The sequence below is a fragment of the Camelus ferus genome, chromosome 19 (genome assembly GCF_009834535.1).
Source record: "Camelus ferus isolate YT-003-E chromosome 19, BCGSAC_Cfer_1.0, whole genome shotgun sequence".
Classification (NCBI taxonomy): Eukaryota; Metazoa; Chordata; class Mammalia; order Artiodactyla; family Camelidae; genus Camelus; species Camelus ferus.
This window is the reverse complement of record NC_045714.1, coordinates 36268794-36292239: the sequence shown is the minus strand read 5'-3', so window position 1 is coordinate 36292239 and position 23446 is coordinate 36268794. Positions and strand designations below refer to the sequence as shown.

Genomic DNA, 23446 nt, shown 5'->3' with positions numbered 1-23446 from the left:
TGGTCCGAGGCAGCGGGGTAGAAGTGGCGAGTTAGGAGGGGAAGACTAGCTAAGGATGACTAACACTAGCCCAAAGACAGCTAGGACTGAGGGGGACCTGGGCTTGGAAAACTCAATGGTTCTTTCTCTCCCCAATATGTTGGGGTGGGGGTGATCCATGACTCAAAAGAAAAGTATCCTCTGCAGAGAGAGTTCTTGCACCACCATCTACCCCAAGAGAGTCTCAAAAGGGAGAGAAGACGGCAAAGGCAGGGAGCAGATCCCACTACATTCCATTCTAGCCTCTTTGAGCATCTTCTCAGCTCACCACATATGCTGCAGGCTCCCACGGAGGGCCTCTAATTTCCACAAAGGGGCAAGGAAGAAATAAATCTCAGTGCTCGGGCCAGGACTTCATCCAGACAAGAGTAGTAAAAGTCCCGACAACCCTCACGGTCCTTTGTGTATGTTAAGCACAGTGCATCTTCATTCCAGTATATTCAAATCTCTTGACATGCGAATTCAATTTAATTTTCACTAAATGCAAATTATATGGCATATGGTGTAGCACAAAATCCTCACAGGCCTTATAGGCTGGGGCCACACGGAAAGGTGAGGGAATAGGAACCAGGCACACTCCTGAAAGGTGAGCCAGGAAATCACAGGTGCAGCCACTAAGAACAATTTGGATAGCAGGGAATTCTGAGAGCCAGAAGGCACCACCGAAATCTAGTCCACCTGAACTTCTAGTTGCAGAAACTGAAGCAAACAGCTTAGCCGGCTTCCCCACAGCCGACAAAGAAGTGAGACCCAACCAAAGCCCCATCCAGGGTGGAAGGAAGCGCCCCTTCATAACCTGCAGTCAAGAAGCATCCAGAGATGAGAAGCAGGTGACTAGAGCCACCAGGACCATTTTGTCAAAGACTTAACTTCAATGTTCATCATCAAAGGCCTGAACAGACCAAACCAGAATCAAGGTTCCAGATACCTTTCACTTTTCCTTTCGCAGTCACAGAAATCACTTTTAAAAATAACTGAAAGTTTCAATAAAGTACTATCATTACCTAGTACCAAGCAAAACGAAACCATCCATCTGCCCCCATTCTCCCCACCCCTGCTCTTACTGCTGCTTGTCACCTCTCCTTAAACTATCAGTTACTCTCAAAGTGGAGTACGAAGGGGATAAAAGGGCAAGAGGTGACTAACCCCGCCAAGCGGAAACTGCCTTGGATCTTCAACTCCAAGATCCAAGGGCCAAGGAAGAGGCCTTCTAATCACATGAAAAGGAAAGAAGGAAAAGGAAGTCAAAAGCCTTACTGAGGCACGCTACCTTGGAATCCACCTGTACACGCATGTTCCACTAGTGCCTCCCTCACAAACTCACTGAAACCTTCTCTGGCCTACCAGTCGTCAAGGGCACCAGAACCCAGCCCTCCAGGCCCCACCAAGGCCAAAGCAGCAGTTCTCCCTGACACCACTCAGTAACTGTGACTCCAAAAAAACAATAACCATACACTAAGTCACCAGCTTTCACCTGGTACTCCTCTATTTATAAGGTTACTAAAAATCTATAGCTAGCAATCAATGTCACTCTTAGAGCCATGCCTTACAGTGAAGTAATAGCTATAACCTGAGAAGCCCAAGGAAAACACTTCAAACTTCCACTGGCCAATATGGTAGCTATGAACTACACAAGGCTTCCTGAGCCCTTGAAATGTGGCCAGTGCAATTGAGACAGCCTATAAACATTAAATACACATTGGATTTCAAAGATTTAGTACAGTGGTCAAATGTAAAACATCTGACAATTATTTGTACTGATCACATGTCAGAACACTAGTATTTTAGATATATTGAATAATGTGTTATTAGAATTAGTTTAATCTGTTTCTTTTTACTTTTTCCAATGTGGCTACTAGAAAATTTTAATTTATATATGTGCCTCACATTCTGGTTTGCATTCTATTTCTGTTGAACAGCACTACTTAAGACTAAAATCAACCAGAAGTAAATTTCTCCAGGACAACTTAAGAATGTGGAATCACTGCAGTTCTCCTAATGCTATGACCACCACAACATAACTTGTGTAGAATACACTGCTCTTCTCTTAGCCTACCAAGCCCACGTGGCTCTATTTTCCACATCGGTTGTGTCCTCCAGACCTCCACAACTTCATCAAGGGCCATCACTTCAAATACTTTCAGGGTTAGAGAGATCATGTAAATGACCATGGGATTCAGGAACAGGGTGTGCGCAGGACTTCGGCAACCTGGAGAGAACCTAAAATCCTTCATATTAAAAAATAATAATAATAAAAATAAAAACTCTTTGCAAGCCAAACAAATTAATTCCAAGGCAGGGCTGGACAAGCTAGCTGTGACCTGGGTCCAAACCCCAGGTCAGGCTATTTAACCTCTCTGAGCCGCACTGTCCTTCTCTGTAACACTTCACAGGGCTGCCGCAAAAGCAAAGTGCTTAGGAGAGCAATGGCGTGCACACTCTAAAAATGTTTTGTTTTTGCTATTAACATCTGTTCATTTCACCAAAAAAATCTGATTCCTGTGAACTTTTAAAACTCATGTTAGAAACCATGTCAGTCTATCAAGACCACAGACAAGAACCATAGTAACCACAACTGTCTTTCACCCACTGCCATTTACCCCATTTATCCCACACTTTAAGGCACCTGACACAACATCAGCTCATGATCAAAGTATGAGCCCCACTGCACACGCAGCAGTGCACTCAGAGAGGTTAACTGCCTTGCCCCAAGTAGAAGTGGGAGCACCAGAATCATCCCCAAATCCACACAACCCGAAGGTGGCATTCCCTCACAGAGGACCCAGCTGAGCAGCGGGTCCCACAGAAGCCGCTGCATCATCTCCCGGAGAGCATAAGGCCAACCCTGTGCTGGTCACCATGTCTGGCCATGAACAACTCTTCCCCGTTTTTCCCTGAGACTGCTTTGTGTTGTTACCCATGCCTGGAACCAACAGTCACAGAAGTCTCCTTACTCTCCAGGACTTCTGTACTTATGGTGCCAGTGCCTAGAGGGTGCATGAGGCAACCAAACCATGGGGGTGGTGACCCAGTCATCTCCATACTCCAGAGGCACCTATGACCATGGGGCACACACAAATCAAAGAATGAAAAAAACCAAATGTGATCTTTGGGCAGGCTTTTATGTCCTGATTTCCTAGGATTACGGTCTGGGTCACAAGAGGTTCTGGATTAAAGTGAGGCCATTTCCCCTGGGCTTTAGGACTTGGCTTTTAGGAAAGTAAAAAGCTTCAATCCCAAACTCACAGGAATCACAGAGCATTCTTGATTTTAAAACTGGAATTAATCAACAAAATCATCCAAAAGCAATGGAACAAATGAAACAACTATAAGAATTAGTGAGAAAATGTCTAAAAGTTTTAAAATTTGTTCTGATTCACAGAGACTCTACCAAGTACCTTCAGGATATTTAACTAATCCCAAGGAAGACATTTCAAATCACTGACCTATTAAGCACAAAAGCAACAAGTTTTCATACCACTTCCATTCTCAACTTAATTCTCTAGTGAGCCCAGACTTCAGCAGAGACAGACTGCGGAATCTTTTTCAAATTATTATTTAGAAAGTTATCTCTCCTTTATCTTTTGCCAGAGCCAAAATTCAATAGACATTCTCCAAATCCCACAGAACCCTGACAGCGTTCCAGAGACTTTTAACAGGGTTCTATTGTATGGACGGGTTTCCAAACAGACACTGGTTTCTGTCACACTAACAGATTTCAGAAATGCCTGATACCGTCCCCCACCTCCACGCTCACAGTCCCCACACAGCACCCGAAGTGCTCACACACGTCATGAGGACTGCTTTTCTACACAGACAAGGCAGGTCTTTCAACAAGAACACGGACAAGCCTCCCCTGGTCAGGGCAGCAAGAGCCCTTTCCCCTCTAATGCCTCCTGTCTTGAACACAGGAAGTGCCTACCTGCTGCATCAATTCGGCTGCTTCGTCATCCCCATTCCCCACACCGGGGTTCTTCCGCACCACACCCGGGCCAGCCTTAGGGGTTGCAGTAGTTCTGTGTGTTGCAATGGGCCTCTGGGGAGCTAAGAGGAGCAGACGTAGTTTTTTAAGAGGAAAAATTTCATGACAAAAAAGAACCCACCAGACAACAAGAGGAAGCTGTGATCAACTGCCCTCCACAGCTATGTGAGGGGACCCAACGTAGAGAGCCCAGCATGCAAAACAGCACCCTCGTGTTTGCCCAAAGTGGTTTTTCATCCTGGTAGCACAGATAAGTACCAATTTTAGTCACGATCTTTCGTGCTGGGACTAAGTCCTTCTGTGTGGTCTTTTTTCCACTGGGGTGAACAGGACTATCATCTGAAAGAGGCAAAGTCATTCGGGCACATTTGGATGATCTTCCTTAATGCAGCTCCAACCAAATTCACAAACAGGGCAGCTTTACGCAGCAAAGGAAAACTTCACGCCAGGAGCTCACAGTCCCAGCTGTTGCAGGGTGCCCACGATTCCCCATCTGGAAAGTAAGGTGCCTCCGAACTCTGAACCTCGGGCTCCTTGGATTGGGAAGAGGCGGGGGTAGAGACTGCTCTGACCACTACTGACTTCAAAACCCGTATCTTGCTTAACTTTCAGAGGGTGTTTAGAAGGGTTAGGAGAGAAAAGCAGCACAGTGACAAGGATTTATAGGCTTCTCTCAGTAAGAATGGGCAAAAGCAAAGACAAGGAAAAAGAGGTAAAGGGGTCAACCTATCTACAAGTTAAAATAAGAATAATCAAGAACAATCTATCTTAAGGTAAATTTCATGGTTTTATTCATTCATTCAGCAATTATTTTGTAAAGCTTGTATGTTATGCCAGGCTTAGAAATATTTGATCGTCCTGTCACCCCAAACTGCCCAATAACCATAATGCCTTTCACCCATAGTAACAGGCATTTTCCCTAGAGGATCTCTAGTATATGTTTACCCTGAGGACTAAATGCATAATGCAAGTCTCCACATGCCTGTCGGCAGCACCTGAAATTTGCACAGGATTATCTACACACTTCCCCATTCTAACAAGCTAAAGAATAAAAATACTCAATATATGAAGAAATCTGAACCCTCATATACTCTGCTGATGGGCATGTAAAATGGTTCAGCCACTCTGAACAAGAGTCAGGTAGTTTGGCAGAAGGTTAAACACAGAATTACCACATGACCCAAGAATTCTGCTCCAAGAGTACCTACTCTTTTTTTTTTCCCAAGAGTACCTACTCTTGAATCCAAGAGAAATGAGAACATATGCCCACAGAAAGAAACTTGTATACAAATAGTCACAGCAGCATTGCTCAGAAGAGCTAAAAAATGGAAACAACCCAAATGATCATCAGCTGATGAATAAATCATGCTACAGTCATACAATGGAATATTATTTAGCCATACAAAGGAATAAAGTACTGACATATGCTACAACATGGATCAACCTTGAAAATACTACACTAAATTAAAGAAGCCAGACACAAAACATTACATATTCTAGAATCCCATTTATATAACATATTCAGAATAGGTAACTCCATAGACAGAGAGTGGATCAGCAGCTGCGTAGGGCTAGTGACGAAGGAGGAGAGTCAGGGGAAAATAGGAAGTGACAGTTATCAGGAACATATGACGTTTCTTTTTTAGGGTAGTGAAAATGTTCTAAAATTGATTATGGTGATAGCTGAACACACTGAGAATATACTAAAAACCATTCAGTTGTGTACTTTAAATGGGTGAATTGTATGGTAAGTGAATCATAGCATAATAAAGTCATTAAAATTAAAAAGTACTCAATGTCCCTCTCTACCTACCAGGTAGATTAGTCTCTCTCAGGGTACTATGTGGCTCTAACTAATGTTCTTGAAACCTTCTGGAAAGAAGAAATTAGCAACTAACGAACACCTACCCTGTTCCGAAGTATACATATGTTCTGTAAGTACAGTACTGCAAACACACCTTGGGAAACCTACCAGGCCAAGACCTTTTAGAGAAGGTCTGTAGCAACACCCTCCCCTTGCCTCCCAGATTCTGCTGGTATCACAGCAAGCCAACACCACTAAGCAGCTGAAGTTCGAGGGAGGGCAGGGAAGTGGTAAGCACAGGAAGCTGACCTGCAGACGGAACAATGATGCAGAGAGCCAAGAGCAATCCTCAAGAGACCTAGAAAGTTCTGCGGTTCCTGGGAGTTCAGGTCTGGTTGTAACTTCCTATCCTAGGGCTCTGTGAAACGCCCTTGTGTTCAAACTAAAGATCTCTTTAATATGAGCTAACCCAAGGGATTTCTATTCCATACAGAGTGTTGGCAAAATCATGTACAATAACTCATTCAAGTCTTAAGAACAACCCTCTGGGGCAAGTATTGAAATTCCCATTTTACAGAGGAAACAGTGGAGAAGAGGTGAAATGGACTACACAGGGCTCCAGAGATCTAAGAACAAACACAGGGCCCTGATGCCATAATCCATGCTCCCGCCACATGACTGGGTTTATGCTCTTTAAGCTCCCTAAGCCTATAGCTACCCCAAAAATTCTGGTTGAATATTGAATGTATGAATCAATGAATGAATATCTGGAGTATTATTACTTGGAAATGGTGTTTTTGTGTGTGTGTGGTTTTTTTTACCTGCACTGCTAGAGCTGAGAGGTTTCTTCGGTTTGTTCAGAGCTGGAGCAACAAGGGAGGGGGCCACCACAGTTTCTTGACCTTGTCTGGCAGCTACAGGGTCATAATCTTTTCCATCATAGTTTGCATCAAAAAACTTCTTGAACCACTGAACGAATTCAAAATTGTCCTGAAACTTTCCTTTTACTAATTTGTCCACAGGAATTATCTGCAGAGAAACATCAAGATTGTTGAGCCCAAAGCAAGAGGTTTTTGGCAAGTATCAAACATATCCAATCATCAAATCAGTTCAAAGCTCTGCCAAAAGGAGAAAAAAAAATTTTTTTTAGAGGCAAGACTAAGTGCTCAGTAAGCCCCCAGAAGTTTGTAGAGCAAGTTTCATTCAGTTTCCTCCACAGAGAACTTACACCTGCCAAACACCCTCCAAATCCATCAGAAGAAATCAGAAATGCAAAAAAGCAAGTATCATATATAAGTCACATATCCAAACACATCCTTAGACATGTCATTCCACTGTAAAGAGTAAATCTCCCGTGTAAGTTGCATGGCCACAGTGCCTGTCAGAGTATGAAATCCATAGCACAAACTAACCACAGGTGTCTATGAGATGTGTTTTAAAATAAAATTATCTTAAAGTAGGTCAAGGTACAGAATCAGTCCTGGAATAGACTTCCACAAAATGGTATGTTTTTCAAGTAATTCCAATCCTATTAAAACATACTTTAAAAGACCCTCTACGTTTTTTTTTTATTATAGAAGAATACTGTGCTATCAGGTATTACTTCAAATGGTTGGACTGCAGTCCAACTCAACTATCTTCTAATTCTCAAAGGATTCCAGTTGCAATGATACTTTTATTTTAAAAAAAAAGAATATACATAATAATCTGAACTGTATCACCTTTCTGAGCAAATAAATTTTTAAAAACTTCTTTGTATGACACCAAAACATTTACAAATAAAATGTTACATCTGGAACTCATTTCAAAATAATCCATGAGAACAGGGGGTGGGGTAGAGGTATAAATGAAATAAAACTGGCCTTGAGTTGATAATCACTGAGGTACATGGGGGATCATTGCACCTTTCCCTCTATTTTTATATACTTCAGAAATTTTCCTTATACAAAAAAAATAAATGCCATGAAAGAAAAAATTATTCTATATAATAAACTACACCTAGTTAAAATTATGCCTGGTAACCAAATGATATTCTTACAGTACAAATGCCTATTTTATATACTGCACACAGACAAAACTAAAATAAAAAGACTGACTTCACGGTACGTAGAAACCAGATACAGCATACAGTAGCTAACTAGGGGGTGATTACAAGCTTTACTTAAAAAAGTTTACCCCCCCAAAATGGCTTTTTAAAGGATAAGCCCTAAAAAAAAAAAAAGAAAAAAAAAAGGATAGGCCCTTCTAATGGGGGTGGGGAATAACTGCATAATTCTGCAATAATCTATTATCTCCTAAATCAGGGATATTTGTCCTAATGAAACCTGGTGGACTGTGTTTTTGATACCTTCAAATAAGCTTGGGGGCAAGTGGGAAATTCCTAGCACCCACCAGCAATCTTCTTTGTATCTTGCTATAAAAATCAAGTATTTCTAGAATCTTGTCTGTTAGAACTACTTATTCTACCATATGGTATGCTTTACAGAAGTAAATCCAGAGATTAAAGGAGTCAGATGTCAGATTAATAGACTAAACAGTAATTAAAAAAAAAATTTACAGGTAGATTTACAGGTTAATTCTTCACAAAGTTACCAACTTCAAAATGAAGAAGGAAGACAGCAAGGGGGTAGGAGAGCAGAGGGAAACTTTGCTCCCAGTAAATTCTGTTAACTGGAGAAAAGATAACTATATAAATTGAGAAAAGAAGAAAATGTCCAAAGTAATGGGCCAGCATCTGTATCCTCAGTAATTATCACTAGTTTTTTTTTTATTGGCATATAAATTAGTATTTCACATATTGTTCTTAAAATAATTTTCACAAGAGTTTCATAGAATTTTGCTTATTAACACTTAAAAATAATATTTATGAGATATATTAAAAACAATATTGATCAAAGACTAAATTATTCCATGTAGTTAGGGTGACCATCCATCCAGGTAAGCCTTTCTTAATTCCTTAGTTTTTTTGTGGAGGGGTAGTTAGATTTATTTGTTTTTAGAGGAGGTACTGGGGATTGAACCCAGGATATCAAGCATGCTAAGCATACTCTATACCACTTGAGCTATGCCCTCCCTCCCAGTAATTATCACTAGTTAAGAAACAACCTAAATGAAAGAATAAAATTTACTTACTTTGTCAACACCCATCCTCTTAAAACCTGCTTGTAGTATTTTGAAGTTCTGGATGTATTCGTGTTCTAGCTTAGCTTGGAATTTCACTTTCTTCAAGGCAATAGAGCCGGGGAACAGCATGTCCATAAACTGACAATAGGCAGCCCCTGAAGGAACAACAACAAAAGAAGAAAATACACACTAGGTCACTAAATGCAGTAGCTACTAACAAAGCAGGGTGAAAATTTACTCAAACTCATTTAATCCATATACAATTTTAAAAGCTGTAAAGTGGAAACACAAAACCCAAACGCTTCATTATCACATGACTTCAGTCAATTTTTTTTTTCCCAAAGTCAATTTTTTAACTAACAAGACTATGGTTTTACCTGGTAAGTTCTACAACACACTTGCAACCTGGAATGCTATGACGAGAAAAAGGAATGTTTCTATGAAATTTTAAAACTTTTCTTTATAAGAAACCAGCATGACAATAAAACAACTACAAAGAAAAATGAATGCTGGCAGGAGGAGGGATTTCCCCACTATTTCAAAGATCCTTCCTCTGACCTAGGTTAAAAAAATGTTTTTTTCTATGATATCTGTTTCCCATCTCTAAATAAACTTAACCTATCATTTTATAAACAAAGTTGAATAGAAGACATTTTTGTGTCTTAAATTTTTTTCATTTTAAAGGTCATTATAAGAAATTACTGCATATATTTCATTCCATTTGTTCCCCAATTTCACTCCTTCCTCCACGTGTCCATTTTTATCCATCGCCACCCCCAAAAAGTGTTTTCTTGGCACTTAAAATTTCCAGGCATGTTATTTCTCTAATGCCCACCAAACTGCACTCTCCTAATACAGGGCAGGATTCATGTGCACTTACTGCCCTTTCAGGAAAGGAGGCAAGAAACCCAGCAACTAAGCAATAGGTGTTCTGCAGAACAAGGCTGCCATAATATGCATATTCAACTTATTTTTACATCAGGCCAAACTGGCTCCCTACCAGTTCCAGCATTAGAAAAAAGTGCCATTATCATTATTTTTACAAAGATGCAAAGAAAGCAGAAGCACTTCAATGACCAGAGTGACATTCTTACTAGAAAGGCGCATCAGAAAGTGAAAGCCTGATTCTTCAGTGTCTGATTTATTTACTCAACCAATAAAAATATACTGTGGGAATTCTATATACCAGGCACCAAATTAGCAATATTTATGTTTTTTAAATGGAGAACTAATAGCTCCCTAAATTCCAGAGGTCTCTTTAACAAACTAATAGTGTGAAGAGTGATGACTATTATATTTTAAAAGAGATTTAAAAGTCATAATTTACCAATTGCACTGTACAGATTTAGCTTTGGATCCTGATACACACAACTCAACTTAAAAGACACACACACAGAAGAGAACCTATTAAGCATCTATATCCACAGCACTGCTTTACACATGGAAGGTATTTTTTCTGGAACAGCAAAACAATGTGCATTTATTAAATGCACAGTATTCTCAAGCCTTTCATGGGACTTTCCATTCAAAACCATTTAAAAGCAGCAGTCATCTAACTCAGAAAATATCTGCTTGAAAAACTTTCAGTTTTTATTTTACAGCTAGAAGATCCCTTAGAGCTATTATAAATTTAAAACCTGAGGACCAAAAACTGTGGCCCAAGACCACAGAGGCCAGACAGCAAGCTTAGAACCAGACCCCAAGTATCCTGACTCCCTGTCCACTGCTCTTTTCTGTATCATTACACACCATCTTGAACAGCCTACAGTGGAATAAAGAAGCATTTCCCAGATTGGGGGAAAAAAGATATGCCATGCTGATACACTCTAACTGACTGAAAAGAGTGTGTGTGTGTGTGTGTGTGTGTGTGTGTAAACACTGAGACCTCAACTAAAAACAGACAAATTAACTGGACAATTCACACACGAAAATGTAAACATCTAATAAACACATGGGGATCCAGCCTAAGGAAAATTTTTAAAAATAGGGCAAAGATTTACACATGAAACCTCTATCATAACTTTATTCAAAGGAGTAAAAAATGGAAACAACTTACATGTCCAACAGTAGGAGCAATCGATTACATAAATTCACACACCATCACCTGAGAGAATATTATGCAAGCATTCAACATATGTGTATTTTTTTACTTTCTGGGGAAAAGACCAAGATTTATTATTAAAAGAAAAAAATCCACAAAAACATATCTATAAAATGTCTTTGTATATGTAAAAATACCCATCTTAATATATATACATAGAAAAGATTCATATTAAACCATATGAAGTTATTGTTTTATATATCAAATATGACTGAATAGTGGCCATTTCTTTTTAAAATATTAATTATGTGCTACAATGAATATTACTTTTATAATCAGATAACAAAAAAAAGGTAAATGCTTAAAAGAAAAAAGTCTGTCAGCTGCTTTTTCACAAAAGGGCTCAAAAGTTCCTGACCTATAAATGTCCTAAGTGGGTACAGAACAGGTTAAAAAGGGCCTTCCTTCCAGTCTCTGCCTTAGTAACAAAGGCTGGCAATGTAAGCAGGGCTAGAAGAGGACCCCTCGTAGATGGCCGCTGTCCCAGTGGCCTGTGGCAGGTGTATTGGCCATGCCCTTTGTGGCTGGAAGCTGCAGACAGACTCAGGGCAGTACCAGCTGCGTCAAGGCATCAACTAGCAAGTCTCCACGGACTGCCTCAGCCCATCCCTACCGGGACCGGTGCGAGCACACAGAAGGGCACCACGCAGCCCCTGTCGTATCTAGAGTGCACTGGCTCTCAACCCTTTCGGGTCAAGGGTCCCTTGGAGAATTAGTTGAAAGCTGAATCAACATTCTACACAGAATAGATGCCCTCCTATCAGAAAACTCCAGATTAAGAACTCTCAAAGTTTTAACACACAGGAAACATACTGACTATTAAATGTTAGAGTGTTCAGGCATCAGAGTAGGTGAGGTGTGAGTCATTTTAAAGAATGAATAAAATTTGGAAACAGAAAGCTGTGAGGTGTCATTAACGCAGACATTAAAAGTCAGCCTCCAGATATTTTAACATGCAAACATTAATCCAATTTTAATGTTAAAAGCAGAAAACAAAACTGTACAACACATGTGTGCTTGTATTTGTTACTTACTGCAACAGTCTGCAATAGCAATAGACTAGAAACAAACTAAATGCCCATCAATAGGGGACTCATCCAAGGAAATCATGGTACTACACAGCCATAAAAGAAAGCAGAGTGGCACCTGCTATAAAAATATGGCACACTCTCCAGAATATACACACTAGCACTTGTGTAAAAGGGGGGAAGAGAAGACACACACACAAAATATGGACAGATGGATATTTCTGCTTGTACACACAGAATCTCTCTGGAGGCCACCCAGCTGATAACACTGGTTACTTCTGGGTGGGGGAACTGGGTGGCTAGCAGATGGGCTTACTTTTCACTGTTTATCTCTTTGTTTCTTTTAAATTTTAAACCACTTTGAGACCTTAAGTTAGTCAAAAAATAGTGTGACTATAGTATGTCAATTATGTTTTGAACTTATGGAAAATACAAAGTACAGCTAAGATGAGTAACCTTGGACAAGCTGTTTAACCTTTCTATCTCAGTTTATAAAAGGGGATGACAGTCCTTACCTTCCAGATTATACATAAATAAGTAACATATAAGTAAAGCATTTTGGAGAGTGCCTGGTCTATGATAAGAGCTCAAAAAATAAAACCAGAATTGGGGGGGGGGGGAATACAGCTAAAAGAGATAACAATAACTATCACTAACTTGTGACAACACAGAAGATTATGATTTTCTTCTTAATATATTTCTATAACAAAGACATAACTACTTATAATCAGAAGGAAATAAGTTTCTTGTCTTTTGTTTTGCTTTAATTAATGCAAAGAAAAATCAAGGAGGTGCTTGAAGAGTTAGGCAAAAAAATTTAAGCGATACTTCAGCAGAGGAGCTACTCAAAAAAAAAAAAAAAAGGTTTTTTCTAAAGGCTGCAGACTATCTTGGTAAAATGAGAGTAGTGGGTGTGAGGGCCCTGGAGGGAACCTAGGGCCCGGTTAGGAGGCCACTGTGGCAGCAACCTGCAAACTAAGGAGCTAGATCCTGCAGAAGATCCTGCAGAAGACATAGAACTTTGTGAATAGCCTCAAAAGATGCTTCTCAGGCCTGTGACACTGGAAGAATGGTGGAATCACGGCCCAAAATACAGTGTCTGGAAAAGGGAGCCAACATGAGGAGAAAAACAAAGTCAGAGGTGTCACACTCTCAGAGTGGCTCTGGGAGCAAAACTGACAAATTGTTTTATTCACGCTCGAGGGCTGGCGGGGCCGCACAATAAGCAGAGGGAAAAGGAAATCTAGCATTGGCCTGCGAGCATCTGAACACCTCTCCTTTCTGTACAGCATAGGAACTATGAAGGAGACCAGGCTGGAGGGGAGAAGACAAGAAGTCAAGGGGGACCCAGGAACATTCAGTGAGGGCCACTCCACACGTTCAGAGCACCGTGCTAGGCCCATGGAAAAGTGCAGAGGGACCAGAAAGCAACCAGCATCCCCCCTTTGACACAAGCAATCCCTCATCAGAACCACTCTCTTTCTTTCCAAAATACTTGATGACTAACTCTTTCAGAACGAGAGACTAGAGAATGTAATGAAATCTTGAAACAACCAGCCAACTCTATCACTGAAAGCTACCCTCACCTTATCTCACTACAAGAGCCAAGCAAAGGCTCATTTCACTGTTAGGGGCAGCGAGCCCACAATGCTGACAAACAGCCATTTCACAGGCAGCCAGCACATTAATAGTGTAGCACCTCAGAGTTTTGCCCTCTCAAGGGAAAAAACCTATTCACCCCTTTCAGAGCTTGTGTTTAGTAGAGAATTTGGTCTGCGTGACCCTCTGCTCATCAGAGGGAAGATCAAGACGGAACAGGCACTAGTGTTAAAGGCTACTGGGATTCTCCTTGGGCCTCAGTCAACTGAAGGATCTGCGGAGTCTCACTCTGACTCCAATCCCCTGGCAGCAGATCTTCTGCAGGGACAATGTCTGTAGCTCATCCAGTGTGGTCTCATACTGGAAGCCAAGACCCCATTTTCTAAACACCAATGTGAAACACAGTGCAACATTCTGCGTATTCTGAGAAAAGTCCTACACAGCACATACGAGAACTAGCAATGAATGAACGTTTGTTTACAAATCAAAATGTTCTGCACTTGCCACTTTTTACTGGGGAAAAGTACTTTATCTAGGACAACAAAAATGCAGGTAGCAAGCAAAGTTAAAAATCTTCACAAATTTTTAATGAGACAGTATCATTATAATTCATTATATGTAATTTACATCTGTTTAGCTCTTCAAATGATTCTTTTAAAAAGATATAGTATGTATATAGCAAAAAGTGTGTGGGCCATGCAGTGAAGCCTCTTCGTGCCCAGTCCTGACTATCAATGACAGGCTCTGCCCCAATGAGATAAATCTGGAGCCAGATCAGCACATGTACACCTTATTTACACATGAAAAGAGATCTCATTTCCGAATTAACTAAGTAAAATACACTTTGGAGTATATTTATAGAAAGAGGTAAATTTTAGGGAGAAATTGCTGGTGAGAAAGCTGGCTCCAATGAAAACTAAGGTGACCTCATCCCCACATTAGTCATTAATCACGCGGCAAACATTGCTTTAAAAACCTTGAACAAATGCGGACGTGGTGATGAAACTGAGGAAATTAACAAAAAGCAGGGGGAAAGCAGCAGAGATTTAAGGCTAATAACCAGTGCCTACGACTAACAAAGTAACTGATGTTTAATAAGTATGACTCTTGGGCACCACTGTCTCACTGTACAACTCCACATCAGGCCTCTCTCTGACTATCTATAAAACTGAGATTCAATCTCACAGCGGAAATAAGAAGTCAAGCAAATGAAACTAAGACCAAGACTAAGCCCCAGCTATAAAATAAGGAAGTACAAAAGCTGAATTTAAAAAAATTTTCATATAAATGAAAGCAATAATTTAAGTCAATCCAAATGGCACTAGTTGGTAAAAGAAAAGTCTGGAGAGCAAGCTACAGGGATTGAAGAACGTGAGCTCTTGATTGAACAATACTTCGAGCCTCAAATCTGTTCTTGATCATATAACTCTGTACTTGCTACTCAGTTTCTCTAAGCCTGTCTCCTCATTGTAAAATGAGGTTAATAAATATCCCTACCATGCAGAGGTATAGTGATAATAAAATGAAGAAATACTTGAAAAGTATTTACATACGCTTGGCACACAAGTTCAATTAAATGACTGTTGTTCTAATTACTAGGAGAAGCTGAAGGTTCTAATTCTCTATCCAAAGAACAAGAATTTAAGTAGCACCAGGATATACAGGTCACCCTTCTTCTGGTATATTCTTGACCTCACCTCCTGTCTACGGCAAATCCAGTTTGGATAACTCTACATGTTACATTCTTTTTATGTCAGGACAGTCAGGGGCAGTCAGCAGACCTCACAAAAGGTTGAGACAGGAACTCTTTGGAGGAAGTAGAAATTGACAACACTTTTTTGAAAAATAATTACCTAGAGCCTAAAGTTTATACCCTTTGATCTAGTAATTCCATCCCTAGGAATCACTGGGAAATAGAGATAAAATTTATGGTAAAGGATACCACACCTAGCCATTATTCACAATGGAAAAGTTAGAAATAACCTAGATGTCCAAAAACTGGCAAGATATTAAATAACTCCACCATATCCACAGAAAGAAATAGTATACAGCCATTACACAGAAGTATTTCCAAGATAGTGGAGGACACTAGAGAATATCCACAATATAACGTAAAGTGAAAAAAGCTGGAATATATACAAATATATCTGTGCACAGAAAAGTGAAAGAAAATATCCAAATAGTGGCTTTCTCTGAATAATGAAACTAGTGGCATTTTTTATTTTCTTCTCTAGTTTTCTAAAAGTTATACAATTAGTATAATTGTTTTAAATCATTACCTCTGCCAGATTCTTATTAAGTAGTAGTTCACTAAAATTGTGGGTGAAATGGTACAACTTGCCTAACTTTGGTCCTGTGCTACTTGGGAGTAAGAAAAGCCACTGATAAACTAATACAGAACTAGAACAATTACAATTATTCTCTCAAATAAAGCATTTCAAATTTGGATGAGCAAGAGGGCAGACAGAGAACCTGGAGCTAAGCTGCAGGCCTCAGAATGCAGCCTCTACAGCCAGACAGTGGGCAGGCAGTCTTTTCAGAAGTGGAACCAGGGCAGGGCTGAAAGAAATGGGGCAGCTCTAACATCAAACCCAAACCTGTCTGTGGCTTTTGCAGATACAGGCCTGTGCATCCATGAAGGACCTGCAGTCTCTCCTGGAAAAGGGGTCTACTGGATTTCTCTTACCTGAGCACAACTGTTCGATCTTTGTCAGATTCAACTGCAAAGACTCATTGATCCAGGCCAGCATGTCATGTCGACTTAGGTTATCGCTGGTGACCGACGTTGAGTACACGTTCACTGCCATCTTCTACAGCATGTGAAGAAATGAGAAAGGCTCACATTATTAGGTAGCAAGAAAGAACCAATGTCTCCTGAAGCCACTCATAACAGATCTGTGGGAGCCTCACCTTCCTCCCCAACAGGCCAAATCAGAGACACTCAGATTCCAACCATGAGCTTGGATTTCCATGCATAAACATGACCTGAAATGAACTGCCCAACACCAGCCAGCCTTAAATTCAGGCCCCATCTTAATGTGATTGGTATAAAATTTTAAGCTACAAGAGACACTAAGTAAAGGGATGATAAAGTGCTTTATGAAGGGAGGCTGATGCACAAGAATATTCTCGGCTTAGAAAATGTCAATCGAAGTTTATCTATTAACATATCAAAATGTTTACATCAGTTTTCTTCAGATGGTGGGCTTTTATTAATTTCTCTTTACAGTTTCCACTATAAAGGTTCCAAATTTTCTTTAAAGATTATGTCTATTTTTATAATCAAAAAGAAAATAAGCTTTTCAACAACCTAAGTACCACAAAGGTGGTGGCAAATGACCTCACAATGAAGAGCCCTTGGTAACCAATTCTCTGTTGAGCCTCCTGAAGACAGGAGAGCAGCTGCGGGCCTACTAAGCACCAGAAGCTTCCCAGACATTTATCACTTAACCCAACAATTCATTGTGAGGCTCACTTCATTCTCCTCATTTTACAGATGAGGAAAGAGAGGCTCAACACAAAAGCCTTGAGAACCAGTGCCAAGTCCACCCAACCCCACCATCCACATTCTTTTCTCTCCCCTAGAAAAGGCTGCCCCTCACCTTTCTGCCAGGCTTCCAAATTCCAAACAATACACAGAAACATAATAAGCTAAAATATTTATGAAGCACTGCTCTAGGGAGCAGGAAACAAGTAAGGAGAGACAAGCTGTCTGTCGGCAGGGAGCGCACTATCTAGTAGTGCAACTTCAACACTGACCAAATACATAAATGTCATTTCATATCGGCCATTCAGGCAATGGGGGTGGAGGGAAATGTGGTCAGGAAAAGCCTCTCCAAGTTAACATTTGAGCTTAAGAATCAGAAGGAAGCAGCCACGCGGAGATCTGGAAGAAGGGTGGCTATAGCCCAGTGAGCAGGAGGGAGAGCAGCAAAAGAAGTGAGAAAAGAAGCAAAGAAGCCAGATCACATTACAACCCTGCAGGCCATGGCAAGAAGTTCAGACCTTCTTTAACTGTAAATCCCCACTGTTGTGGGGATTTAAGTGGGGCAGAATCACACTCTCACCGAAGTTTGAAAAAGATCACCCTGACTGCTGGCAGAGAACAGACAGTGGGAAGGGAAGACTCAGGCAATATGAGATAAGGGCAGGTTTATCCAGAGCTAAATGAAATCCCTGGGCAATTACCATGAAGATACATGACTATAAAACACTAAATTTCAGTAAATCTTGACACGTAATTTTCCTCACTTCATGTAACATCAGTATTACCAATGGGGGAAAAAACTCAGAGCTAAAGTGGTACCACCATGGGACCCCATGCTCTCTTACTTCTCTCCTCCAGTGACTAGCTAGTCCTCCCACCTATCTCCTGCAAGCCTCTGCCTCCCGAGTCACATGGCTGCAGAAAGTGAGGGCTGCTAAAGACAGATATCTACCCATTCAATCCCTTTTTATGAACACGGATGACTGAGGTCTGGAGAGATAAATGACTTATCAGGTCTGTGCCCTCCAGCCCCACATTCACCGTCCCCCCACAGCACTTGGCATAGTGCCTTACACACTGCGGGCTCAATAAATGCTACTTGTTTTCAGATTGGCAGGACAGTGTCAAATATAAACTTTTTTCAGAAAGCAAAGTATCAACACTCTTACATTAAACTCAGATGATAAAACCATGTTATACAAGGAGCCAACACAATTTAGCTCCTGACTCCTCTGGGAAATTAATCCCTATGTTCCTACAGTACTTCATTCAAACCTCTGCAATTGTCATTATCTCTTCATTTCTGAATCATTCCCAGATGAGACCTGGACAGGCAGGCAATTTGCTCTATGCAAAGAGCTGAGAATTTTAAGCTTGGGTTTCGCATTAAACAAGCAAGGTCCAGGGAAGGGAGGGACCCTGTCCCACTCATTCTCCCAACTCCATTGTCAAAAACAGTGCGGAGACCTGCCGCCACCATCTCTCACCCCATTCTCTGCAACAGCCATCAAATTAGTCTCTGTCTCAATCTGTTTTCACAGCAGCAGGGAGAATATTCTGAATCACAAATCAGATCAAGTGTCTCCCCTGTTCAAAATCCCTGAATGAAAGAATAAATGAATTGCACACTGGGTGCAAAATGCTATTATCAGGTACCAAGGAGAGACACATCCAAATAAAAACCACAGACCCAGACTGAGCACTTGTAATCTATTTTGGCAACATTCATACATACATCGGGTATTGTGTGTGTCCTGCTGTCATAAAATGTAAGCAGCTGGTTAAGCCACGTGTGTCTCCTGACCACACCCCAGCTCAGAAAACGTTAGTGGCCTTTCATCATCATATAATTTAAAACTCTTTCATTAGCAGTACATTAATACCTGGTCCCATGTGCTCTGCAAACTCTGCAACCACTAAATACATGGGGTTAGGCACCCTGTGGATGTGCAATAAACATCCACTGACTCAACCACTTAATTAGCTCTTCCATACAGTCAAAACAGAGCCCAGTTCTCAGAGCCTCAGCTACAGCTAGCGACAGCTCACTCCTCCTCCACGAGGATTCCACTGCTTGGCTTCAGTGGAAGACCCCAGAACCACCACGCAAACCTCACACCCCCCACCCCCACCAAAGGTTCCTTGATCCAGGTTTAAATAGCCTTGAAAAAGCTTCCCCTAGCTTCTCCAGGTATCTCTCTTCCCTCTGCAGTTCTTCTAGCAAGCTCCCAAACCCATTCTGATTCACTGCTGGCTGATGAGCAACTATTTACGTCCAAGGCACCACATTGAGCCCTATGGAAAGAGCAGGAGGAAAGTGCCACCAGAAAAAGAAAAAACAAAAGGCAATGTGACCCTAGATACTTCACCTTCCTGGATCACAAACAACTCACCTGTAAAAGGTGAACAATATCTTCTGCACAAGGCAGTGGTGAGACTCTAAGTGAAAACACTTCAGTGAAAAGCACAGCATGTCCTAAGCATCCCTATGTGCCAGAAACCTCTACACACTGTGACACACCACGACAAAGGGCACATTAGATGAAATACGTTCTCTAGACTGAAACTCAGGGAGGCAGCGTAATGCAGAAGTTAAGAGCCTGGTCTCAAGAGTCAGACATGGGTTCAGCCACTTGCTGGACAGCATAAAGCAAATTACCTCCCAGAGTCTCAGTCCCCTAATTAGCTAAATGAAGATAGTATCTCCTAGAGACAATGTGATATTAAATAACACAATGCCACATCAAGCACTTAACACAATGCCTGGCACATAGCAAGTGCCTAATTACCTGCTACTATCGTTACTACTCTCAGAGATACCCCATTAGAGGTGGCTGGCAGGCCTGGTGTACCTTTCTTCAATGGTCTTCAGGATCCTCATGTCCAAAAATGGGATAGAGGCCAAACTCTGCCCTGCAGCTGCCCAGGCCAACTGTGAAGCTGGTACTGAAAAAGCATTGTTCCTGTCACCCGGTTATATTGTCTTCCTAGTAACCATATGAAATTATCTCTTCCACGTATTTTCTTATTTCCTGTCTCTCCACCATAACGCAGACTCCTGGAGAGTAAGCCTTTGCCTGCCTGCTCCCAGATGTACAGCCTGCGCTTAGCACAGTGCCCAGCACCTAGTGGGCCCTACACAAACACCTGATGAAGGAAGGACTCCATTGAGTTGGCGTGCTTTTTGCTATGCATCGCGACAAGAGCTTTCTGTATGTAGTACTATCTTTGTCCTCCGTTTTACACATAAGGAAATTGAGGCCCAGAGAAGTTAAAGCACCTGCCCAAGGCCGCACAGCAGGGACTCCAGGTTTGAACCCGAAACCCTAACTCTTTTAACCATCAGGCGACACCGGCCTCTTACAGTGGGGGTCCTCAGGGCTCCCAGCAGGACCCCCCTTAACCACACACATGCCCTCTACCCGGCCCGGCCACCCAAGAACCTCCTGCCACCAATATCTGGGTTCCACAACTCGGCCGCGGCCCATAAGCCCCCACGCCGCCGAGGGGCAGCCCCCACTTCCGGCCAGAGGCCCCGCCCCCACGGCAGAGCGGAGCGCGCGCCCCCAGCCCAGCCCGCGCGCGCCGGGTCACGGCACCGCCCTTCCCCCACCCGGCCGAACCGCACGGCCGTGAGGAGCGGCCCGGCCACCGCCCGCAGTGCCTGCACGGCCCGCCGGCGCCTGCCCAGCCCGAGGCCCGCCCGGCCGCCCCCTGGCCGCCGCCCCGTGCCCGCTGGCCGGCTCACCAGCTCTCGGCTGGACGGCGTCCGCTGCCCCTAACCGGCTCCGGTTCCGTCTTCGTCTCGTTCAAACCGCCCGACCCCGCCCGCCGCCCGCGCGATGACCTCACACGCACCCCACCCGGCTACGCGCCGACGTAGAGGCTCGTCATTGCCCGCCGGCTCCTTTTATAGAGAGGGACTAAGCCGCGAGCTGGGGGCGGAGCCCGATACTTGATCGACGGCTGAGGTGCCCAAGGGGCGGGGCGCCGGCTGCCGGGGCTGTGCGGCACGTGGCCTGCCTCAGCCAATGAGATCCCTCCTTGGGCCAGTGTGACTCCGCCTAGAAGGCGGGATCCAGTTACAAATTCTCCACCTTAGTAGCCAAAAAAATTGGTTTTACAATGACTTTATATAAAAATGGGAAATTGGATTTAAAAAAAATTGATAGGAGCTTTGAAGAAGGACCCACCTCAGAGACACATTCTGTAACTATCTATAATGACCCTGTAATCTCATCATATTTTTTTCTGAGTACCGGTATGGTCATCTTACTTGTTTATGCTTTTATTGTCTGCCTTTACATAAATTTCACAGAAACAAGGATCTTCTCAATTCTTTTGCCGCTGTTTCCCAGAGCCTGATACATAGGTTCTCCATAGAGACTTATGGAAAGGATGAATTATACCCACTTTACAGAAGAGGAAACAGGCTCAGAGGGGTCAATTGCCCAGCATCACAAAAGATAATCTGTTTCGAGCAGATTTCCTTATCCAGATAACATGTATTCATGTATTCAACAAACATGTATTTTCACTGATCAATTATGACCTGGGGATTTAACGGTAAGCAAGAATCAGACATAGCCTCTGAGCTCTTTAAAATTTCCAGTCTAGCAGGGGAGGCAGAGCACATAACTCATCACATAAATCACTGTTTAATTACAAACCACATGTAGTGCTAGGCAGGAGCAGAATGTGGCAGGAGTGATGGCAACTTCATTGCATGGGCTGGATCCTGGTGGCCCCTTCTGGGCTGGGTTTCACCCAGTTAGTTGCAGAAGCAGAGGGAGATGTTCAGGGAAGAATGGGGTGGGGAGCTGGGGCAGGAGCTACTTATCAACCAGCCGGGAGGCACTTCAATATCTTAAGCCAGTACTGCTGGTTTGCCTCTCTGGTACGCAGTGGTTCAAGAGTATAGCACCAGGAGACCTTACCTCACCTGAGCAATGTGGGAAGACTTCCCAGAGATGATACTTGCTCTCAAAGATGAGATGTTAACCCAGTAAAAGAGCTGGGCTAGGAAAAGACAAACAAGAGGATGCAGCAAAGAGCCCTGTAACCAAATGATTATAGCAATAGTAGTAATATTAGCACTATAGTGAGTTGATGCAAAGCACAGATAATTGAGTAAAGATATTCATAAGTGCTCTGGGCGATATAATGTGTTACCCCCATCTTATATCCAAGGACATTCATTAATCTAACAGGCTGAGTGAATTTCATAAGTAGCAAAGCCAGCAGTTCTGGATCCGAATCCTTACTCTACTAGGAGTTAGAATCAAATGAGATGTGTATAATGTTCTTAGACCATTCCTAGCACATAGTATGTGCTCAATAAATGTTAGTGATTCCTAAGTCCCTTTCAATTCATGTCAATTCTCAATTACTGTCAATGAATTGTTGTTAGCAGTACCTAAAAACCATTTTGGGTCAGGGAGGAATTGGCGTGGGGGATGACAGCAGTGGAGAAAGCCGAATCAAGAATAGCCTCAAGGGCCAGACTAGAGTTTGAACCTGGTTCTGTAGACACAGGACAACACAGGTTTCTAAGCATGGGCCTCAGAAATAAAATTAATCTACCCTCACAGGAGACAGCTCCCAAGGAGATGAGAAAGGGCCATGTGATCTGCTCAGGGTCCACTCTCCTTCCTGAGGAGGAGGTTAGCCAAAGTTGTCAGAGCCAGATTAAGCCTTGACTGCAAAAGGCTGGAGGGTAAAAAGAAAAAAGAATTTCCATCCAGCAGGAGAAATTGTTTGGAGACTTTAATATGTCTTCAAGCTACTGTTTTAATACATAAGGGAATTTCATTTTCACAGATAGAAATTGTGAGTCTCCTTTCCAAAAACAAAACAAAAAATATATATGACTTCAAGGCCTGAGTTTTTTCCATGTGTATGACAAGGTTATTGAACTAAAAAATGGTGTTAGGACGTCTCATCTGCCTTGAAGGCCTCACCAGCTTATGGAGGTGGTGACTACAAAAATAAGAAATTACAATCCACACTGCTTTGTACTGAGATAGACTTGTCTATATATCCATAGGGAAGGAGGGCTCAGATTAGGGGATGTCTTTTAATCCTGCCTTGAATGGGGGCAAATAAGTCTTTCTGGAAGAGGTGAGAACTGGAGGACCAGTCTGGCAAAGGGGAGAAGGCTGTTCCAGGCAGAGAACAACATGGGCAAAGACTCAGAGTAAGCAGTCACCAATTCCAGTAATAAAGTTAAGCAGAAAAGGAGAGAAGGCAGAAAGGAGGGAGGGAAAGGAAGCTGAAAAAAAGT

General features: G+C 42.2%; 1 protein-coding gene across 1 annotated transcript in view; it reads right to left on the bottom strand.

Moving 5' to 3' along the window:
- The window catches only part of MAPRE1 (microtubule associated protein RP/EB family member 1), a 29057-nt gene extending 7999 nt beyond the window's left edge, over window positions 1-21058 (bottom strand). Inside the window, exons 1-5 of the mRNA XM_032462109.1 lie at window positions 20912-21058; window positions 16363-16486; window positions 8958-9103; window positions 6647-6854; window positions 3962-4083 (exon numbers count right to left, since the gene is read on the bottom strand). Coding sequence (XP_032318000.1) covers window positions 3962-4083; window positions 6647-6854; window positions 8958-9103; window positions 16363-16483 — 597 coding nt within the window. The 5' untranslated portion in view covers window positions 16484-16486; window positions 20912-21058. The remainder of the gene's footprint in view (window positions 1-3961; window positions 4084-6646; window positions 6855-8957; window positions 9104-16362; window positions 16487-20911) is intronic.
- Between the last annotated feature and the right edge of the window lie 2388 nt (window positions 21059-23446).